Here is a 24078-nt window from a genome sequence, read left to right on the forward strand (position 1 = left end):
TGAATAGAGTGTGACTGTGCTCCGAGTATGTCAGTATACCCTGTTCATTCGATCATATCTCCCCACCTCGATATGAGAAAACACTAATCTTTGGTGCTTTAAAAAGATAATTATACAATTTTTTTCAAATTCTTGATCTACTAAGATGAATTCACAATTATCAGACACTTCCCTCTTTATTAATTTTCAATAGTGTTTCCGCAATAAAACTAGTATGGTCGGTGTCTTGGCGGCGAACCCATTAGCTGTAGGTCTGCACCACCTCCCCTCCTTTCACCTCACCTTGTGCAGTGAAGCATCATTGTTGCTTCCAATCTGTCTTGATTGCTTCACATCTCCAAATTTCCAATGGCTTTAAAAAGTCCCCATATACTTCTATGATTATGATGTTTTGTTCCTTTCTTGAGGTTTTTCTCTACATGATGCTGCCGAACCTTGATGTGATTGTGTTTCAGCGTTTACATTGCTTTTTCATCAGATTTATGGAGTGCCCATGAAAGGTTTTTGAGTTTTTAGAGGTGGGTTTTGGGTTTTTGTGCTTTTCATGGAAGCATGAAGATGCACTCTTACACCCTCAATTGCTCATCAAATTTTGTTGGTGTTGTGAAAAGAGAGAGAATTCATTTGAAACCCAAATACCCAAAGCCCCTTTTTGCTATAAAATCTTCCATTGTGCTTCAGAGAGATGAGGATGATAAGTTGACAGAATCAGAGGGCTTCGCTCTACCAAGAAGCAGTGGCGCTGCTTCCCTTTCTGTACTTGGTCAGTCGAATGCCGTCGGAATCATTGGCGGCGTATCAGCAGCGTCTACGCTGAATTTCTTGAAGAAGCTCATCGATTTGAGTTCGAGAGAGGGGCGGGATAGTCTTCCTTTCATTGTGTGTAACGATCCGGGGTTGAACAGGGAGCTTTTTTCCTGCGAGAGGAATTTGGGGAAGTCTTGTTTTCTTCCCCAGTACGATGCGGTTTTGGAGAATTTGCTCCGAAAGCGTGAATTTCTCGAACGATCCGGTGCTCGTTGCATCGTTACGCCCTTCCAAATTTCAAACTTGTGGTATGAGAAGATTTCTGTGGGGTGCTCTGTTCCTCTGTTTCATGTGGGAGAGTGCATGGCAGCGGAGCTCAAGGAGGCCAATTTGAAGCCTATTGAAGCCGGGAGCAATTGCAAAATTGGAATCCTTGCAAGTGAAGCTACACCGAAGGCTGAGATCTATCAGGAGAAACTCCAGAACCAGGTTTTTCTTCATATATATGAGTTCTCCTTTTGTTTATTTGTTCAAATTCTGGTGTGATTGTGGTTAATTTTCCATGTTCAATGTTTTACGGTACCATCCAAAGTGGGTGCTGTTATCTCTGTTTTTGTGATGATTTCTGCTTTATTTGTTCCTTCTGCCCCTGAAAAATATGCATGTATATGATATAGTTAGTTCTCTTGTTTATTCTATTGTTTTGTAGGAGGTTCCCATCTGTATATATCTTGTGCTGAAGCCCTTTTGGTGTCTTTTTTTCCAATATGTGGATGATACGGTTGTGAGAGAGAATATGCAACCAACTCTACATGGAGTATCTATGACATCATCTCGGACCATTGGATAAGATTCAATTCAGGCATTCAGATTTCATTTTGAAAGTCAACCCCCACACAGATGACACTTCATAAACTATTGTCATAAATCAGTTGCTGTTAGGGCTGGTAAACAAGCAGAATGAGCTGAGCTTGAAGTGTTCAAGATTGGTTGGTTCTTATAGCCAGCCAAAACAAGTTCAAGCTCATAACGAGCCCCGAGTTAAACAAGCCGAGTTCAAGCTGGCTTGTTTACAAAAAAAAAAAGAACAAAAACATTTTTGTAGAGCTGAAAGAAATAGTTTTATAAAAAATGCTTTGTTTCAGAGCTAGAAGTAATAAGATTTTACTACTAAACCTATTTTTTTGCAAACTAAATAGTCCAATCATATACTCTACATATACTATGTGATGTAAAATAGATCTAAAATATATTTTGTATTGCTTGACAAGCTCATACAAGCCGAGCCGAGTACCTATTGTTCATGTTCGGCTTGCTGAGCCTATTTTACGAGCTGAACATGAGCCAAGCCACAAGCAGCTCAGCTTGTGTCCCATCCCTAGTTGTTGTGCATGAATCTATTTATCAATTTAATTGGACAATCATTTATGAAGCTTCATAGCTTAAATTAAATTTGAAGCGTTAGATTGAATGTCATCTGATGCTACCAATGCTGTCATAGGTGTTTCATGTAGAGTTGGTTGTATTTTCCCCCTTCTTCATATGTGTGCCCTTAGAAGGTTGAGATAACTAAGTATTACTAAATATAGGGTAAAAAGGTGTATCTGGATGAAAATTTTCTTGAGCTTATCAAGCACATATGATAAATAAACATGGTACCTTTTCATCCTGTTTGTTGCTACTTCTGATATGACCTTCACTAATGTTGGCAATGAATGCTTTGTTGTTTTGCAAACATGTGAAGGGCATGTATTTGCAGAAGATCTCACAATATCCAACTTTAGACTTGTCATTTCCTATGTGCATCATTTATTTTTCTACCATCTTTAGTATTTTAAATGCTTTAGTTGGATGTCAATAGCAACTTCCACATCCCTAGTTGTACTATTGCTGTGTAAGCAAGTTGTTTACCATGGGAAATAGTTTTTTCCTTGATCACTCTATAGCATATTCACTTTTAAACAATTGTCAATAGCATATTCTTTATGAAACCATTGTCTATCGTGCCTCCCACAATCCTAATAGGGAACAAAAAGAAATTCCAAGATGGAAGTAAAAAAAGAAAAAATAATAGCTAAACATGTTTCTTGTTGGTTTCTATGACAAATGGACTTCTTTTTGTATAGCAATTGCTACACTATGCATATGTCATGATCTTTCTGTCTTGGTTATGAGCATAGTCACAAGTGTCAATTTACCCTAGAACATAGAAAAGTTTTCACAAATTCCAAGCAAATTATAGTTATTTAAGTTCATCACTATTTAATCATTGAAACGTCCTGATATTGTTGACCATATCATGGTAAATCTAATTTATATGTAAAATGAAGTTTTTAGAATTTTATTTTATGTGCTTTAAGGAATTAAAATCAATTACCTGACAGCCCAATGAAAAGAAAATGAAACTTTTGCATATTCTAAATAGAAGTACATGGCCATTATATTTGCTGTATTTAACTTTTGCTCCTACCATCTACAATTTCATTTAACAAGCTCTTCCAAAGTCTATTAGGGTTGTTGTCCACCTATCAAAATCCTCAAACTGAGTTGTTTTATGAAATCAAAATACTAAAATCCCACATGCTTGATATTATGGTAGTGTGTATCATTAACGTATGTGAGAAATTAAAATAATCCTCTGTACGGATATCCCCATAAGAAACATGTGTTGGTTCTCCAACGTGTTCCTCAGGTAGTCTGCTATAATCTTGGAAATTGTTTCTTATGTAGTTTTCAAAGCGGACTCAATATTAATGGAGTAGTAACTCAAATTCATCAAACTTCTGAGTCCTTTTATGGCTTGCTATAATGAATTTTAATGCCTGACATAAAAGGAGCATGAGTAATATATTCCGGTGAACATCGTTGTTGCCAAGGTTGTATGTCTTTTTCCATCCTACTCAAGTCCAAACCATTAGGTCCCATTAGAGGCTTCAACCAAGCAGTAGGAGATCTCATAAACACATAGTTTATCCTCCAGAAAGAATCTCTCTGGTCGGGGAACACATTAGATGTTTACCTAAACCAGTAGGTCCTTAAGCAGATCCAACATTAGCCCCAAGAAATTAGCCTCTAACTAAAAAGTAACTGCTTGAGCTTGAGAGGCTTCCTGCCCAATAGGCCCGTAAAATTCACTAGGATAAGCAATATTAATGAACCAGATGAAACAACAAACAATGAAACCAAAGACAAATAAAGCCCCTAAACTATAAGATCAGTAGGCTTCTCCAGGCCATACAAATGTGTGATGAGCCCACACAAAGGGTTTGGTTAAGATATGACAGATTCCACCAAGTATACGAATGGAACTTAACCATACATTTCTTCCAATTATAGCTTCTAAATCGAGTTTTTTGGCAGGCAAAGGTAGAATTCCTTGACCAGCACTAAAGCGCCTCTTCCTGCAATAAAGTTATTCCTTCCTCTTGATTAAATTGATTTCTCCCCCCTCCACCACTTGCTACAAGTACCTCATGCGTGTTGTGCACCTGTAACAAGCTAAAGGAATTGGAAACAGAGAGTGACCATGCTATAATATCATAGATGCATAACTTCTCAAAAGTGGATTGTAGTACTCTCCCTTTGATCACGATATTGAATATTTGTATTTTGATCCAAGGCCTTGCAAAATGTAAGTTATCTTATCATGTTTTGACACTGGACTTCTGACAACTACCAGTTGATTATTAACTGCTTTCATCTTGTTTAGATACTCGATAACCAGAGAATTCCCATGACAAAGATTATCATGGTCCTTCTTGATTGATACATTCTTGGAGTAGATAACTGGATAAATCATTTTGTGAAGCAGCTCCCACAAATCATGTGGTCTGCATTAATCAGGAACCTGCATAAGTACTTCAAAGGAAAGCATGGATATTCCATAAGCAACAGCCGTCTAGTCACTCATAATTCAATTGGAATAAGAAACATTTGGTCGTGTGACTAACATCTTTCCTCCTTTTTTGTCAATCTTTTCTACTGGGAGAAATTCTGCTGGAGCATGAATGCCACCATTCCATGTGACCCATCAATCCTTGATGATGTAGGTTATGAAATTGTTTCCCAAGCAAGGAAGATCATAGAACTCAGATTTTTTAGTTGCCAATTGAGGAAGGACAATGTGATGATGGGTATTAACCAAAGGAATAAAGATCAAGCAGATAAGAGAAAGAATAACCAAGAAATATGGCAATTTGGTTGCAAGATGCCATACTAACTCCCTTTTTCCTTCTCTTTTTCAAACTTGCCTCTCCTTTTTTTTTCAAATATGATAGCAGCCTAGCACCAACCTCATGATTTTTTTTGTGTTGTATTTTCTGTTTGGAGCAGGTTTGGATCTCTCTTAGGAACTTATTAATCTAATGATACAAATGGGTGTATAGGGTATTAGGTGATACTGAGAGAGATATAACAGTCTTTTAGGGTCAATAAGTGTTGCATGAGCAATATTTGAATTGTAATGAGACAAAAAAGTCTTCCTTCTGACTCAACACCCCACCATGGGCAATGCGATCATTTTACTAGGCTTAACTACCTCTAGGGGCATTGTTGTCTTTGTGTCTGAGGCGACAATCTCTCTCAGAGATCCTCTCAAGATGGAATGTCCAGGAGGATGAAAGGTCTATATATACCAATGGTGTAAATATTGCATTATGAATTCAATTTCAATTGAGAATTTCTCAAATTGACCTACTGAATATTTTAATAGGATTGACTCTTTTTTTTTGGAAGATATTGACTCCCTTGGATCCATCTCCTTCCTCTTTTCTCCCTTTTCAAAACCGTGAGTCCATTCTTAAATTCCTACCTTTTTCTCTTCCTCTCTCATTTATGCCTCCCATAACCTCTCTCCCTCTCACGCCTCCCACAACCTCCCTCTCGTGCTCTCTCAACCTCTCTCTCTCTCAAGCATTTTCAGCCTCTCCCTCTCTCTCATGCCTCCCCAAAGCACCAACCTCTCTTTCTCTCTCTCACTGGGCCTTCTTCAACACTAGGCTGCTACCATTTGGTATCAGACCAGGTCATCTTCGACTGTTGGAGGGAAGACCGAAGCCCGATCCAACATTTCCACCATTAGATTCGGCGATTCCATCGTTGGATCTACCCGAAGCAGTCTTAGAAGTAGAGATTGTGAAAATATCTCAAAAAGGAGATAAAGTGTGCGATAAGCACAACACCACCAATGTGCACAAATGCACAAGAACACTTAGAACAAATGTACACGAAGGTACAATAAAGAAACTCAAATGCACAAAGACATACAAAATATAAAGAATTTTATTGAGAAGAATGGAGAACAAAAGCTCCAAGAAGTGGTTTTTACAAAGGGGGAACTCCCCTATTTATAAGCAAGCAAGGAGCCTTGGAGGGGCTCCACTAGCTGTTGCAGCCCCTCCAACGGTTAGAATTCTAACCGTTGGAGAGGCTCAACAGCTAGTGTTGAGCCCCCTCCAAGTTGACTTGAGTCAAACAAAAAGAAAAAATAAAATGACAAGAAAAAAAGAAAAGAAGAAAAAGTAACAACAACAACAAACAACAACAACTACGCCTTCATCCCAAAACAATTGGGGTCAGCGATATGAACCAAAAAAGAAATTCATTTTGGGTCTTCCACATGAATCCTTTTCCTCCAATCATTTCTATCCAACGCCATGTCCTCGGTGAGGTTCAAAGCATTCATATCCTTTCTTATCATCTCCATCCAAGTCTTCCTAGGCCTACCCCGACCTCTTTTAACTAATATATTTTCCCATTTCTCCAACCTTCTAACTGGAGCATCATTAGGCCTTCGCCGAATATGTCCAAACCACCGTAAACGATTCTCTCGCATCTTATTTTCAATGGGTGCAACACCTACCTTCTTACGTATCTCTTCGTTCCGAATCTTATCTTTTATTGTATTTCCACACATCCATCTAAGCATCCGCATCTCAGCTACACTCATTTTTTGAATATGATGTCTCTTGGCAGCCCAACATTCCGTACCATATAGTAAAGCGGGTCTAATAGTCGTCCTATAAAACTTTCCCTTCAACCGCAATGGCATTCTACGATCGCACAGCACTCCAGTAGCACTTTTCCATTTCATCCACCCAACCTTTATCCTATGATTTACATCTCCATCAATTTCTCCATACTTTTGAATGATGGATCCCAAATATTTGAAATAATCATTCACCGGTATATCTTGCTTACCAAGCTTCACTACACTCCCATCACTACTTCGTTGCTTACTAAACCGACATTCCATATATTCAGTCTTACTCTTACTCAACTTAAAACCTCTAGCTTCCAATGTCTGTCTCCATAATTCTAACTTAGCATTAACCCCAGCTCTAGACTCATCAATCAAAACAATATCATCAGCAAACAACATACACCACGGTACATTTTCTTGAATTGATCTCGTAAGCTCATCCATCACTATCGCAAATAGGAAAGGGCTTAAAGCAGATCCTTGATGTAACCCAACCGTTATCGGAAAATCGGTTGTCACCCCTCCACAAGTGCGGACATTGGTTACTACTCCTTCATACATATCTTTAATTATACTAATGTACTTGAGAGAAACACCTTTCTTCATCATTGTCCACCAGAGAACGTCCCTAGGTACTCTATCGTATGCCTTCTCTAAATCAATAAAAACCATATGCAAATCTTTGTTCCTCTCTCTATATCTTTCAATAAGTTGTCTAAGAAGATGTATAGCTTCCATAGTTGATCTTCCAGGCATAAAACCAAATTGATTCTCCGATATCATGACAACCTTCCTCAACCTAGACTCAATCACCCTCTCCCAAAGTTTCATAGTATGACTCATGAGTTTTATACCACGATAGTTTGTGCAATCTTGTATATCACCCTTATTCTTATATAAAGGCACCAAAGTACTCTTCCTCCACTCATTAGGCATCTTATTTGTTCGCCAAATCTAAGTTAAAAAGATTTGTCAACCATTCTAAACCTTTCTCTCCCAAGCATTTCCAAGCCTCGATAGGTATACCATCTGGGCCAACTGCCCTTCTTGATTTCATTTTCTTCAAAGCCTCTGCAATTTCTTTCTTTTGAATCTTGCGCATGAAGTCACGATTTATCTCATGAAAAGGAACGGAGAAGTCTCCAAGATCTTGAGCATGACTATCATTAATACTTATCAAAATAATCTTTCCATCTCTCCTTAATCTCCTCATCTTTGACTAAAACCCTTTGCGTTTCATCTTTGATACATCTAACCATACCCAAATCCTTCGATTTCCTATCTCTCATCTTTGCAAGCCTATAAATATCCTTCTCGCCTTCTTTGGTATCCAACTTGTCATAAACCTCCTTATATACCTTAGCCCTCGCGTTTCGAACAACTTTTTTAGCTTCCTTCTTTGCTATCATATACTTCTCCAAATTCTCATTATCACGACTCTTACTTAGATTTCTATAACACTCTCTTTTAACCTTAATAGCTAATTTGACATCCTCGTTCCACCATGATGTATCCTTACCTAGTGGTGCACCGCCTTTAGACTCACCCAATACCTCCTTAGCTACTTTTCTCATACCACCCGCTATCTTATTCCACATTGATTCTGAATCCTCCTCGAGACACCAATCAACTTCCTTAACTACCTGCTCTACAAACATTCCTTGTTTAGCTCCTTTCAGTGCCCACCACTTAATTCTAGGATCTATCCTATGTCTATCCCTTTTGCGGCATTGTCTAATTCTAAGATCTAAAATTAAGACTCTATGTTGTGTAGCTACACTTTCTCCTGGTATAACCTTACAATCGATGCAACAACCCCTATCTCTCTTTCTAAGTAGGAAAAAATCTATCTGACTCGTATTAACCCCACTTTTAAATGTTACTAGGTGAGACTCCCTCTTCCTAAACCAAGTGTTTGCTAAGATCATATCATAGGACAAACAAAAATCTAAAATCCTTTCTCCACTTTCATTTCTTTCTCCTATACCATAGCCTCCATGGATATTCTCAAATCCATCCCTACTAATGCCTACATGTCCATTAAGGTCACCGCCGATGAAAAGCTTTTCTCCATAAGATGTCTCTTGTACTACTCCATCTAAATCTTTCCAAAATTGATGCTTAATGGAATCATCTAAACCTACTTGAGGTGCATAAACACTAATAATATTAATAATATTCGTACCTAATACTAATTTAATAAGTAAAATTCTATCACCCTTCCTACGGACCTCAACTACATTATCTATAAACTGACGACTCATAACAATCCCTACTCCATTCCTATTCCTATTTATTCCTGTATACCAAATCTTATATCCCCAAGGTTCTATCACTTTAGCTTTCTCACCTACCCATTTGGTCTCTTAAAGACATAAAATATCAATCTTTCTCCTACACATAACATCTACTAACTCTACCAACTTACCAGTTAAAGACCCTATGTTCCAAGTGGCTAACCTAATTTTATGGTCTTGGACTAACTTCTTTACCCCCACCCGTCCAACAAAGTGAGGGAACCCTTGCCTATTTGACACCACACCCGGGCGCCGGTGTGACGCGTCGCTTCTGGGCGACGACCTAGCAACCCTTGCACATTTATCACTGCCTCCGGGCCTAGAGAGTACAGTGCGTCGCTCAGTAGGGAACGCCCCAACGAAATTCTCATATTGGTTCATTTTCATAGGATATGACAAAGTTTTTATGCTGGCTGTCACAGGCCTACCGCAACCCTCCTCCTTTATCCGGGCTTGGGACCGGCAGTGTATAACTACACAGGCGGAGTTAAAGAAGAAAAAGTAAAAATACAAAAAATATTACAACATATTCATAATTATGAATATGCACAAAAGAAGGGAAATGACTATAATACCCTTGCGGGTTTTACAAGAGAGAGAAACATATATATTTACATATATATATATATATATATATATAAAGATAGATACATATACATATATACATCATGTATATATGTATATGTATCTCTCTTTATATATATCTAAATATTTACATAAGAGAGATACAATTTAACACTCCCCCTCAAACTTAGGGCACAATGACCGAAAGTTTGCTAAGGAGAAAGTTGAATCTTGAAGAGAAAAACGCCTTGGTGAAGAAATCTGCCAACTGATATTCTGAAGTCACATAAGGAAGGTCGATGACTTTTTGTAGATATGCCTCTCTAACATAATGGCAATCCATCTCAATATGCTTTGTCCGCTCATGAAAAGTGTGATTCTTAGCAATATAGATTGCACTCTTATTATCACAACACAACTTTGTGGGTTCTTGAATTAGAATTCCCATGTCTTGCAGCAACTGATGAATCCAGACAATCTCCATAGTTGTAGAAGCCATGTCTCGATATTCTGCTTCGGTGGACGATAGAGACACCTTCTGTTGTTTCTTACATCTCCATGAGATCAGGGATTCACCTAAAAAAATGCAAAAGCTTGTAGTGGAGTGACAATTATTTGGGTCACCTCCCCAATCAGAGTCAGTATATGCAATTAAATTTAACTCAGAAGATGAGGAAAGGAAAACTCCCTTGTTTAAAGTTCCCTTTATGTATCTGACAACTCGGAGAACGACACTCATATGAACGGATGTAGGAGCATGCTGAAATTGGCTTGCAGTATGCACGGTATGAGAGATGTTCGACCTTGTGATGCTAAGATACATTAGAGATCCCACAAGTTGCCGGTAGGGGGTAGGATCCTCCAAAGGTTTCCCATCATCGATCTTCATTTTTGATCCCACAATTTCAGGGGTCTCACAGATTTTATCATTAGTAATACCTGATCTGTCAAGAATCTCACAAACAAGTTTAGTTTGAGACAAGAAATAGCCTCTATGAGAGTAGGCTACCTCGATACCAAGAAAGTAAGTCAGGTACCCCAAGTTTGACATTTCAAACCTTTCTTTTAAAGTCGTTTTAATGTTTCTAATGCCCTTTATGTCACTACCTGTTATCAACATATCATCAACATACAACAGTAAAATCACAATTCCTTCTTTAGACTTTTTGACGAACAGAGCAGTGTCAGTGTAGCATGAGGTAAAACCATCTTGAACCATCACATCATTAAATCGATCATACCAAGCCTTAGGGGCTTGTTTTAAACCATAAAGCGCTTTTTGCAAATGGACTTTCCCCTTTGGTACGTTCATACCAGGAGGAACATCCATGTAGACTTCTTCATTAAGGTTCTCATTTAGAAAGACATTTTTAACATCCATTTGGTAAATATTCCATTTTTTAATAGATGCAATGGTGATCAAACATCTTACAGTAACCATTCGTGCAACGGGGGCAAAGGTTTCTTCGTAATCGATGCCGTATTCTTGACTATATCCTTTTGCGACAAGACAGACTTTATATCTTTCGAGAGTGTCATCACTCTTGGTTTTGACTTTAAAAACCCATTTACATCCTATTGTTTTCTTTCCTTTTGGAAGACATTGAAAAACCCAAGTTTTGGCTTTGTTGAGGGCTCTAAGTTCGTTGTCCATGGCATCTCTCCACTCTATCATTTCCTTAGCTTCCTTAAAATTTCTAGGTTCTTGATATGAGTGAATGACACTAAGACATGCCCTATGCTTTGGAGAAAAAGACTCATAGGATATAAATCTAGAAGGATTTTTCCTAGATCTTTCAGTTCTTCGAGAGTGGTTGGAAGATTCACTAAGGTCACTATATTTCTCTATTGCACTTCTAAAAGTGCTTTTATCTCTATGTGTATAGGTAATTGGTTCATTTATCATTTCTTCTTCATCATGAATGGTTTGAGGAATACTTTCACTTATATCCTCATTCTCATTCAATTCATCATCGCTAAAAAAATCTTCATTTCTAGATAATAGTTCAAACAAAAAAGAGTAATCGGCATTATCTTCATGAGTTTTGTGTTCTTCAAAACCACTCATGTTTTCTAAAAAGGTTACATTTCTTGAAACATATAGTTTATCATTTTTAATATCATAACACCTAAAACCTTTTTGTGTTTCCGAATATCCCAAAAATGCACAAGGAATAGCTTTGGGAGATAATTTATCATTCTTATCGGTGAGAACAAAACATTTATAACAAAAAATTCTTAACCTATTGTAATCGGGTTCTTTTTTATACAAGATTTCATATGGAGATATTTGATTCAAGTTTTTTGATGGAAGTCGGTTTATGAGATAAACCGATGCAAGAGCCGCTTCGGCCCAAAATCTTTTTGGAATTTTTTGAGAAATGAGCAAAGTTCTTGTAGTTTCAATTATGTGTCTATGTCTTTGTTCGGCCAACCCATTTTGTTGAGGAGTTTTGGGGCAAGACCTTTGATGAACAATCTCATTATTTTCAATATAACTTTTGAAATCATTTGAGAGATATTCTTCCCCGGAATCGGTTCTAAGAATTTGTAATTTACTATTGAATTGATTTTGTATTATCATGAGAAAAACCTTAAAAGTAGAGAAAACCTCATGTTTATGTTTGAGGAAGTATATCCAACTATACCTTGAGAAATCATCCACATAAATAACATAATACGAAAAACCTCCTTTAGACACAATGGGTGCCGGTCCCCAAACATCCAAATGCACAATTTCAAAAGGCTTAGTTGAAAACATAGTTCTTTGTCCAAAAGGTAAGCTTCTCATTTTACCAAGAATACAATCATTACAATTGAAATTGTCTTTACATAAAGTTTTAGCAAAATGTAAATAAGAAAGCTTGACAATATTTGGATGCCCAAGGCGTTTATGCCAAACATTTATATCTTTATGTTGGGCAACATTACAAAAAGAGGGTTTTGGAATTTGAAGAAATTCCATAAGATAAAGATCTCCCTTCCTAGAGCCTTCCTCAATCAACTTCCTGGACCGGCGATCCTGTATCCAACATTTATTTGATGAGAATTTGATATCACACCCATGATCCGATAGTTGAGAGACGGAAAACAAATTTAAATTTAGTTTTGGTATAAATGTAACTTTAACAATAGAAAAACCTTGTCTTTCAAAATCACCAATTCCCTTTATTTCAAGAGAAGCCCCATCCGCGGTAGAGACAAAAGAGTGTGACAAATTTTTTGAGTATTTAGAAAGTGCAAAAACATTTGGAGTCATATGAAAGGATGCACCCGAGTCTAAGAGCCAAAGAAACTTACTGGAAGGAGAGAAGGTGGTCATGGCGGCTCCGGAAACGGATCCCTTGAGGAGTGGTTGAAGAGCTTCCATGATTTGATTGAGAGACAAAGTAGCATGGTTGGAAGTTGATGGACCTTCCTCCTTGGTTGATTGGAAAGTAGTAGACATAGCCACCATCTTCTTCCATTTAGGGCATACCGGTTTAATGTGACCCGGTTCTTTGCAAAAATGGCATATGATCTTACTATAATCTCTTCTTTCATAATGCCCACCATTTTCTCTTCCTCCTTGATTTTTGTTAAAATGAGGGGGTTTATAGGTTTTAACATTATTCCCCGGTCTTGAGACGGCATAAGCACCCTCATCCTCATCTTTAGAGGGAACGGCCAACACACTTAGATTGGTTTTATTCATTCCTAATCTAGTTTCTTCTCCACTTAATTTGGTAAGCACATCTTCCAATGGAGGAAAAGAGAAAGAAGACAAGAGAGAGGATCTAGTTTGTTCAAACTCGGGTCTAAGCCCATTTAAAAAGTTAAAGAAATGATCCTCTTCTAATTGTTTGGCCCTCAATTCAATAGCCTCACCACTCCATTTAGCTTCTTGGAAAGCAAGTTCATCCCAAATAGTGGATAACTCGGCAAAATACTCATTAACAAACATTTCTCCTTGTTGAAGAGTTAAAGCCTTCTTTTGGAGATAGTATTTATGGGACAAATCTCTTGAAGTATACATTCTTTCAAGATATTCCCATACTTGATATGCCTTTTTGAACTTTAGAATGTTGGCATTAATTTTGGTCTCAACCGAAGAGAAGAACCATGAGAGTATTTTGTAATTTTTCATTTCCCACTCTCCATGCTTCTTATTGTAATCTTCAAAAGCCTTTTCTCTTTCTTCTCCCTCAAGAACCTTGATCTCCCCTCTCTCAAGGATAGTAAATTTAGGTTCGGGTTCGGGAATAGTTCCTTGAACATATCCCCAAAGACCCTTTCCTTTTATATGGGCCTCCATATTCCCGGCCCATACATGATAATTCGTTCCATTTAATTTGAAGCCAAGAGAGAAGTGTGAATCCTTTTCGCCCATTAGAGAGGATACAAAGAGAAATAAATGCGTATCACAATGCGAAATGAGTTCCTTCTTGATGTAGAAAGCTTCTAAAATATAGAATGAAGGACCGAGTCTTCACTCCAACCACCACAACTTAATGGCACGTTTTATGAGATACTTCAACGAAGAGAGAAAAATGCACGATCTTCTTTTCCTTTAAGCCTAGCTCTGATACCATGTGAAAATATCTCAAAAAGGAGATAAAGTGTGCGATAAGCACAACACCACCAATGTGCACAAATGCACAAGAACACTTAGAACAAATGTACACGAAGGTACAATAAAGAAACTCAAATGCACAAAGGCATACAAAATATAAAAAATTTTATTGAGAAGAATGGAGAACAAAAGCTCCAAGAAGTGGTTTTTACAAAGGGGGAACTCCCCTATTTATAAGCAAGCAAGGAGCCTTGGAGGGGCTCCACTAGCTGTTGGAGCCCCTCCAACGGTTAGAATTCTAACCGTTGGAGAGGCTCAACAGCTAGTGTTGAGCCCCCTCCAAGTTGACTTGAGTCAAACAAAAAGAAAAAATAAAATGACAAGAAAAAAAGAAAAGAAGAAAAAGTAAAAATACAAAAAATATTACAACATATTCATAATTATGAATATGCGCAAAAGAAGGGAAATGACTATAATACCCTTGCGGGTTTTACAAGAAGAGAGAGAAACATATATATATATATATATAAGGATAGATACATATACATATATACATCATGTATATATGTATATGTATCAGAGTTACCGGAAGCGCCTAGGCAAAAGGGGAAGCGCGCTTCGGAAGCGCGAAACGTCGCGCTTCCGAAGCATGAGGGGAAGCGTCCCCCTTTTATGGGAAACGCGCTTCCCATAAATGGGGAGCGCGCTTCCCCCACGCTTCCCCCTCGCTTCCCCATTTTTTTCATTTTTTTTCGCTTCCCCTCGCTTCTGGTTCGCTTCCTAGGTCGCTTCCGGTTCGCTTCCTAGGTCGTTTCCGAGACGGTTCGGAATTTTCTTCTAAGTGGTCCCACGCTTCCCCGCTTCCTAAATTTTTGAAAGTGCCTCGCTTCCCGCTCCCGCTTCCCGTATCGCTTCCCGCTCCCGCTTCCTCGACTGGTAACTCTGATATGTATCTCTCTTTATATATATATATGTAAATATTTACATAAGAGAGATACAATTTAACATAGATACCCATCGAGCTCGGTGTTGAGAGGATGCGAGAGGGAGAGAGAGGAAGAGATAGAGAAAGAGGTTGTGGGAGGCATGAATGGGATAGGGAGAGAGATAGGAATTTAGGAAGGGTCTTACAGTTTTAAAAAGAGAAAAAAGATGAAGGAATCTTCTTTGAAAAAGACCTAAGGAAACCTATCTCTTTCAAAAAAGAAGAGTCAATCCTACTAAAATATTCAATAGATCAAATTGAGAAATTCTCAATTGAAGGTGAATTCATAATGCAATATTTACACTAATGGTATACTGGTATGTATAGTCTTCTCTTCCTCTTGAATGTTCCATCTTGGGAGGATCATAGAAAGAGATTGTCTTCTAAGACAAAAAGACAACAATGCCCCCTAAGGGGCATTGAGTCAGAAGGAAGGACTTTCTTACCCCCTTACAATTCAAATATTGCCCATGCAACTCTTATTGACCCTAAAAGATTATTGTATCTCTCTCAGTGTCTCCTAATACCCCATGCACCTATTTGGATCATCAAATCCATAAGTTCCTAATGAGAATGGTAGCAACCCAGGTGTTGGAAAAGGCGCGAGTGAGAGAGAGAGAGGTTGGTGCTTTGAGGGGGCATGAGAGAGAGGGAGAGGTTGAAAATGCATGAGAGAGAGGGGTTGAGAGGGTGCGACAAGGAGATAGATGAAGAGATAGAGAGAGGGAGGTTCTAGGAGGCATCAGCGAGAGAGGTAGGAATTTAGGAAGGGTCTCACTGCTTTGGAAAGGGGGAAAAGATGACGGAATCCCCCTTGGAGCAAATACTACAAGCTGGTATAGGTTGGTCCCACAATCAGTAGTGTGGTTACACTATGCTGCTGACTTCAGCTGATGAGAGTGCTCACAGCAGCTGACATCAACAACAGCTTGGTTTGTCTCAACAGAAGATGGATCAGATCTGTCTAAATGGTTTCTTGACTGTTAAAGAGTAGATGAGTTGAAATAATGTGAAGAAGTTATTTAAGAAAGGACTAACAAAATAGTAAGATGCAGGAAAAATTAAAGAAGAGAGAAAATAATAAGATATTATGACAAGAAAAGAAGCTGATGGTTTTAAAGAGTATGGATTTACCGGTACCTGTTATTGGTATCCTGCCCTAATACCATGACACTAAATCTCACAGCAATACCATCTGGTGCAGAACCAAACAAATGAATTGAATTCCCTGTGGGCCAAAAGACCAAAGGACCAAAAGATCCCTGCACGCTCATCCTTTAGTATGGTGGTTGTGACTATGCAGAACATGACAGCGTTTATATATATAGCTCTCATCTATCCATTCAAGTGGAGCAGTTGCATTCCTTTGCATCAGCCAGATTTGATCATATTGCTGCCAAACCTCTTAAATCATCTGCTTAACGAAATCATAAGATGTTTGGCTCTACAAATAGTACACTTGTGATATATCATGCCTTCTAGTGGTTTCTGACCACCTTGGCCACATCCTGCATACTCTCATTTGGAACACAATTCTGTGGCAATCCACCTGAGCAATACATCATGAGCTTCTCATACTAGTTTTTCTGGATTAGTGGATATTCCCAACATGGAAGAAAATTGGCATCAGCTATTCGTCCAAAAGTCGTTGCCCAAACCTCCATGTGGTTCAAACAAGCATTGATAATCATCTCTGGCTTTTCATGGCAGGTGGCTCATGGTGGAAGATTATACTTTCTATTGTCCCAGAGTCCTATCACATTAGTTTCCTCGCCTTTTGACTGATGAAAACTTGACAGCCACCATTGGACATAATGCCCTAAATGCATCTTTGGTGTCACCATCAAAGCTTGGCACGAGCATAATCCCCATATTCAATAACATCTTATCATCCTCCTATTCACCTCTTCCTTGCCAACCTGGCATGATTTGAGCCAAGTGATTGAATTCTACTCAACAGCATTTCATCAGTTTTACACTTTGCTACCACTAAGATCTTGCACCTTGCTTTCTGAATCCATCATGTCTTTATCCTCACTTACTCTTTTGAATAATGGTTGTAATGATATCTTTGCATGACTATTACCTGGACGGTTATATGAGTGCCACTATTGGACATGGGTACAAAGTGTCCGACACAAACTTTGAGAAACTAAATATGTGGACGCACATATATTTAAGAAAAATAATTGGAGATCATTATTTTATTATCAAAAGGAGAGAACTGTAAAACCTGTAAATTTTTTAGATTTTAAAATGTGATTATATCTTTTAAATGTCAATTATGGGCATTTTATATGCTTAATTATACTTTTCTAACCAATAAAGGTAAAATAGCCATTTTAAGAATTTCTTCAGATAAAATATTTAAACTATCATGTAGAGTAATTGTTTTAGGGAGTTACAACCTCATCTAAGTGTTTTCAATATCTTTTGAACTTAACTAGGTGCAATATGGTGGTTTTTGAAACCAATTTGAATAAAGAGCATTTTAGTCATAAAATAATTTATGAGAAAGACTCTAATCAATAAATTGTCATTTTTGAAAATACCAAAATCCTTGGACCATTTAAATTTAAATGAGTAATTAATGCACATAAAAGGTAAGAAACTAATTTGAAAAAAATTAGGGGATTTTGAAATAGACCCAAATTCTATACCGATGAGATCCAAATGGATCTATCTGAATATAAAATTCTAAGGATTTTACGCAATAGAACAAACATGAGGTTCTCGTTTGTTAACTAGGTTAATTTTTATTTCTATCATTGTATTTTTGTTGTCTTTTGGTTTGGGACCAAACCGGGCCCGATCCGGACCCAACACCATGCAGGTTATTTCCCCCTTATTGTTTCATGCAAAAAAAAAAACCCCTCATGCCTCTTTCTTTCTCACTTCCCTTAAACCAAGACCCTATTCCCCTCTCTTTCCCTGCAACGCTCTATCACTCTTCTCCTGCGGCAGAGCAGCGGCGTCCTCCCGACCGACGGAGCCCATCGCCCTCCCATCTCCCTCGTTCCTCCTGTTCTTTTCCCTCTCTCACCTCGTTAACCCTCCCTACAGCAGCCAATGCTCCTCCAGCGACAGCCGTCGCCCGGACGACGATCGGACGACCACCAGCCTACTCCTTCCCGTTTCCTCTTCCCCTTCGTTGAGCGGCAGTGGGCGATGACCAGACCAAACGCCACCTGCTGTGAAGACCCTTCGTTTGGTGAGTCCCTTCCCAATCTCTCCTTATTTTTTTCCCCTTTGGTTTATTTTTCTGTTTTCTTTTTCGTTTCCTGTCGACATTTTGAGCCCTCTTTCTGGTTTCCCGGAATCGGCCGTGATCGTTTCTTCGTCGGAGCACGCGATGTTGTTTGTCTGCTCAGTCGATTGGCTGGATCGTTATTTCTTTGGTTTTGTTCGCAATCTCTCTGCAAAAGGTCGATCATGGCCACATTAAATTGCTAGTGGTGGTTCCAAATTCGGGTTTTATTATCGTGTGAGTGCATTTTCATTTTAAAAATCTTATATATGTGATTATCCCAACAAAAAATGCCCACTACTTAAAGATTAATACCTGCCTATCAAAATAAAATCCTGAACACATGCCTGATCACACCCAATGCAGTTGCACAGACTGTGCAATGCAGCATGTGACTGTTGCACAGTCTGGCTATATTTTGTAAATATATATATATATATAATATTTTTTTTTTTAGTTTTTTGTCTTAAAAATGGACCAAAATAGACTCGGTCAAAGTTGATCGAGTCTATAAAGTGGACGGACTCAGACTCGGTGTGTTGACTGAGTCCGACTCTTCGTTGACTGAGTCCGGCCCGTGTCTGAAGCCACACCCGTGTCGGGGCGTGTCGACGCGGGTGCGTCACCTCCCCAACCAAGTCCGTGTGACATAGGTTAACAAACATATCTTTAATGCGGTCTTCACATATGCACGTGCATAGTTTATGTTCTCAAATAGAATGTATTTAGACGAAATCAATAGTTTAGTTGTAATAGTAGAAAATGCTTAGAGGTATATATATTGCACTGTGTCAATTGAATTTCAGGTACAAAGATGAGAAAATAACTAATACTTAATGCTAAGTATTGTTTGCGGCTAGAAAAGCCATACACATTGAAATTAATGCAACTTGCAAATCGGGTATTTACCTGTGGTAGGTATCTGGTGCAAATGCATCACACAATGGTTTTACTTTTATTATATACAACACTTTCCTGCTCACACACGCCACTTAATTGTAGATATTTAGGATTGTTGTGACTGTAGTTCGGAGATCATCGTTATATGCTCACATACCTACTTAGTTGTGGGTATCTAGGACTATTGTGACTGTAGTTCGGAGATCATGCTAAGCATGATTTGAATGTATGGGAATAAAAGTGATTTTATTGGTGTAGTTCGGAGATCATGGTCGTCATGATTCTAGATAGCGGAATATGTAGTGTGTTTGCTACAGGTACATGTTTGAGCATGCATTGTGTGAAATGTATGTTGCATAAATTGATGTGTTTGACATTACCATATTGAATGCTAGTGTGAAATAATAAATGAGTAAAGCATGCCATGTATATAATGTATCATGAGTGTATGTCTTAAAATAAATGAATCATGCGTGTAAACACGAATACGTGTTAATACATATCCTATTTGAGTGTTAATTATGATGTGACATGTATTATGCATGAAAAATTGAATCATCCGTGACATGTTTTATGTATAACACACGTGAAAAAATTATGCATAAGGCATGTTGTAATTGAATCATACATGAAAGCATGTCAGAAATGGATCATGTATGAGAATATGTTTAGAATAAATCCTGGTATGACAGGATCATGCATGAAAGTAATTATGATTATGCCATGTACATGCATGAGGTTATGTAAGTTTAAGTCATGCATATGACATAAATTATTTTAGTCATGTAAGAGGGCCTGAGTTGTTGATATCATGCATGAGGGCATGTGAGGGTTATCCTATGAGATAATGACACTTGAATGTGACCTATGACTTAATAATAAAGATAACCCTGGACTATGGGTCCATTTGAGGCACCGGTGAAGCCGAGCTCTCTAAGATGACTGAGTCCGTCCTGATCTCTTGTCCTTCTAAGAAAGAGAATGACAGTACAAGCCTCGTGGGATATATTGAGTTTTCGAGGGCCGAAGGCGCCTCTTGTCCCCATCCCACAGAGGTTAGCCAATGAGTCCTAGGTGATAGTACTATAACTCTGCAGAGTTAGGGATGCATGCTCGATTTTTTGCTGGCGATTTTGGTTTGGCGCAGGCTAAGACCTGAGACCACGGACGTTCTACCAACCACTGCATTACAGAGTTGAATCGCTCGGGAAAGAACTAAATAAGCCATAGGAGGACAAATAAAATACATAGAATAATAAATACTCCTATCATTATTTCTGGTTATGTATACCTTTTTTGGTACAAGATAGGTCTGAATAAATAAGAGAAACAATAAATCATGATATGAAGTGATATGTGTGTGTGTGTGTGTGAGAGAGAGAGAGAGAGAGAGAGAGAGAGTCGCTTTTAGAAAGTGAAATTCAAAAAGCTATTTGGTGCTAGAGGTCATCATCACTGTTCACTATATGACATATGGTGTCTAGCATGTCAAATAGTGCTGGATACTTTAAAGTTGAAAATTGTCATATACAAGCTGTGTTAAGAAGTGTTTGTGTCGACGTCAGAGACAGCTGGAAATGGACACGCTGGACTTTAGGAGTGTTTAGGTAACATAGTGTATAATTTTTGAAGGATTAGTCACTATACAATGCTACAACTATTACTATATCATCCTCCCTAATTTCGGAAATATATGATTTCTCTCTGATAGATTATGCATACTAATCTGAAAATAGTATCATTGGATGATGTGAGTGACACTCTTAAATTACACAACTATGCGGCATGGATGCAGGTCCAGTGTATGGTATAACATGGCTATGGCTAGTAATCCACCCTACATAAAACCGGTTAAATGTACATAACATGGAAGATATTCTCTGATTAGCAACTAGTATTCAATGATTCTTTGCAAATGTTCCATTTTAAATCTAAACACTTGGCCTTCCCAAGTTGCAGAAAGCCCCAACCATGTACTGCCATAGTTTAATCTAATGGAAAGAAGCCCATGTTTCCTATGGCGCTGTTTATTTTATTTTTGCTAGCTTTGATAAAAATACAGTTTGCTAACTTGTTAATGCAGCATATTGTTCAAGGTTATATGCTAATACTGCTTTTGTCGCTTTTGTATCATTTTACTGGATCTTGCCATTTATTTTCAATTTTCCTTTTTACTGCAGTCCCTCTTGTACGTTGATAGCAAGTTTGAATGTAATCTTGTATGTGTTAATTCCCCATGTGGATTAGACAAAGATTGGTGATGGTGACCTCTGACCTTGTTGAATCAGAATAACATCAAAGAGCTAAAGTTTCATGACATCGATAATAAATGCTGGCTGCAAAGTCTGATGCCTTGTTTATCTTAATGTGAAATTGATCTGCCATCAGCTTCTCCAATATTATCATCACGAGCCATGACAACATATAAAGTTCAATGTTATGAAGCTCAACAGTTATAGCAGTTGTAAATCTTTTAGATGTCTTATAGTCGCTACATCAATGTTCTGTTTGGCTGCTGGTTAATATGTTTAATGCTTGTCCATAGCATCTTTACAACCTCAAACTCTAGCGATATCACCCATTTTTTCAGCTAATGTTGATTTCTTCTGCAAAGTTGCCAGCTTCCTATGGAAGTCAGAATGCTGACGAGCAAGCTTCTCATTCTATTTTGATAGGGAAACTTTCAAAAGGACACCTAACTGATTGGCATAAATCAAGAATGCACCTAATATTCAGAAGTTTTGGGAAAGGCACCAGATTTGTTTATATATGAAAAACAAAGTTTTTGAAATTGACAACAGTACCAATACTAAGTTATGTTGTGTTAGTAAGGAGATATTCCCTTTTACCATCTAATAATTTCAGTATGTCATGGTCCTATATGCCAACCTGGGTTTGCAACACTTATGAATTAGGTGGGTTTAGATTTGATATCTTCCTCCCTCAAATTTTGATTTTATTGTCTTTCATTTATCCTTGAAATGTATTGATGTTTATATTATCATCCTTCCATGCAACAATAAGTTGTTTCAACTGTCCATGTATTGATGGTACCGGCTTGTAGGGAATGATATCATGCCTGACTAAAATTTGAGGACAGTCATGTTAGTTATGCTTCCTGCATAATTGCTTCTAATAATTTTTACTGCAGAAAATGGGGACTGTTGTGATCATGGAAGTCATATTCCTTTCTCCTGTCAAGGTCCTTGCAGTCTTCAATGTTGATCTGTCATAGTCTTTGCTGTCTTGTGTTTCAGCAAACGTGACATTTTAGTTCACTATTTCCTTTGTCTTTAATAATCGACATTTTGAACGCTGATATAAACATGAATTGAGACCTCATTGCATGAACAGGGCTTTGAAGTAGTGTTGCCAGATAAAGCAACCATGGAACACACAGTCATTCCTGCCATGGAGGCTCTGAACAGGAAGGATATGGAAGGTGCTAGAAACCTCTTGAGAATTGCACTGCAGTTCCTTCTGCTGAGGCCTGTCAATACTGTTATTCTTGCTTCTGACGATCTGCAACGAATCTTACCTCATGATGATCCACTCCTGTACAAATGTGTTGATCCAATGGATGCCTTGGCCAGGGAAACAATAAAATGGGCTCATTCGCAGGAAAACAGTTAAAACAACTCATGTACATTGTCTGCAATCTTTCTGTTGTATCTTGGCCTTATGGTTAGTTTATTCTGTAATTAATGTCATTTGCATATGCCATATTTGATGGCTCTTGTCCATTATCAATGGCATTTTTCAGAACTTTACTGCCTCAATGTGCTAGCAATCTATTGAAAATTTGAGCATCTATTTATTTTTGTTTTCATATAGCTTAGTTTCAAAGGTGTCTGGTGGACACCTCCAAGACTCAGAGGCACGGCGACTGTTATATATATATATATATATATATATATATATATGGCTAAATATTGGCTACTAATGAAGGCAAGGAACTAATGAGTAGAAATCACTCTTTTAAAATAATTTCCAGTTTTTTTTATCAAATTGTACGGATGTGATCTACATGGTTTGTTTAGTAGGAAACTTTTTTTGAATCATGTGATTATGCAAGTAATTTAATTTTTAAAGGGGTCCAAATATCAACCGCCCACAATGTGCCAAATTTTCATATATCAGAAAGGCATGATCCTTATCCAACATGATTTATAGCTCATTAGTTTCTTACCTTCATTATTTGCAAATATTTTTCATATATATATATATATATATGAGAAGGGAGATGGTACTACCCTTTTTTCTGTAGGTCCCATTAGGACCTTTCAAAAATCGTACTCTCAATTACTTTTTGTTTGATTTGAACCGTTGGATGTGTATGCTCAGGTGTGTATTTTAAAGAGGGAAAAAAAATCAATGGTTGGTATTATACTAAAACTTGATAAGATATTTACAACCTTTACATCAAATCAATTTGAAAGGAAGTTTGTTTTTTCGTAAATAAGCAATGCTATACACATTCTAATGGTTCAGATCAACAAGAGGTAGGACCAAAGAGAAAAGAGTAGCTGCCTACACTGATCCATGCCTACTGCTGCCTATAGGGCTTTTGAAGGGTTCTTTTTCATATTTTTCTCAAATCTGAACTTAAATTTGATTTTACAAGAATTAACTCTTGCATCATTCGATTTCGATGCACAGGTAGGTTTTTTATAAGGTTTGAAAATTGACTGTGTAAATTTTTTATAAATACATAAAATATTCAAGGCTTAAATTTTTTTGTTTTTTTATTAAAAAAACATGAATCAAGTGTCATTTTCTACCAAATCGAACGCATCTGTGTGGTCA

The 24078-nt window shown here is 37.8% G+C and overlaps 1 protein-coding gene across 1 annotated transcript; it reads left to right on the forward strand.

Annotated features, from left to right (window-relative positions):
- Positions 1-23051, forward strand: LOC149820455 (uncharacterized). The gene is made up of 2 exons (XM_089983574.1): positions 1-1236; positions 22627-23051. The coding sequence occupies exons 1-2, from the start codon at positions 553-555 to the stop codon at positions 22903-22905; spliced, it is 963 nt and encodes a 320-aa protein (XP_089839700.1). The 5' UTR covers positions 1-552; the 3' UTR covers positions 22906-23051.
- Positions 23052-24078: the final 1027 nt, after the last annotated feature.

The sequence above is a fragment of the Nuphar pumila genome, chromosome 12, assembly GCF_984573655.1.
Source record: "Nuphar pumila chromosome 12, dmNupPumi1.hap1.1, whole genome shotgun sequence".
NCBI classification, from domain to species: domain Eukaryota; kingdom Viridiplantae; phylum Streptophyta; class Magnoliopsida; order Nymphaeales; family Nymphaeaceae; genus Nuphar; species Nuphar pumila.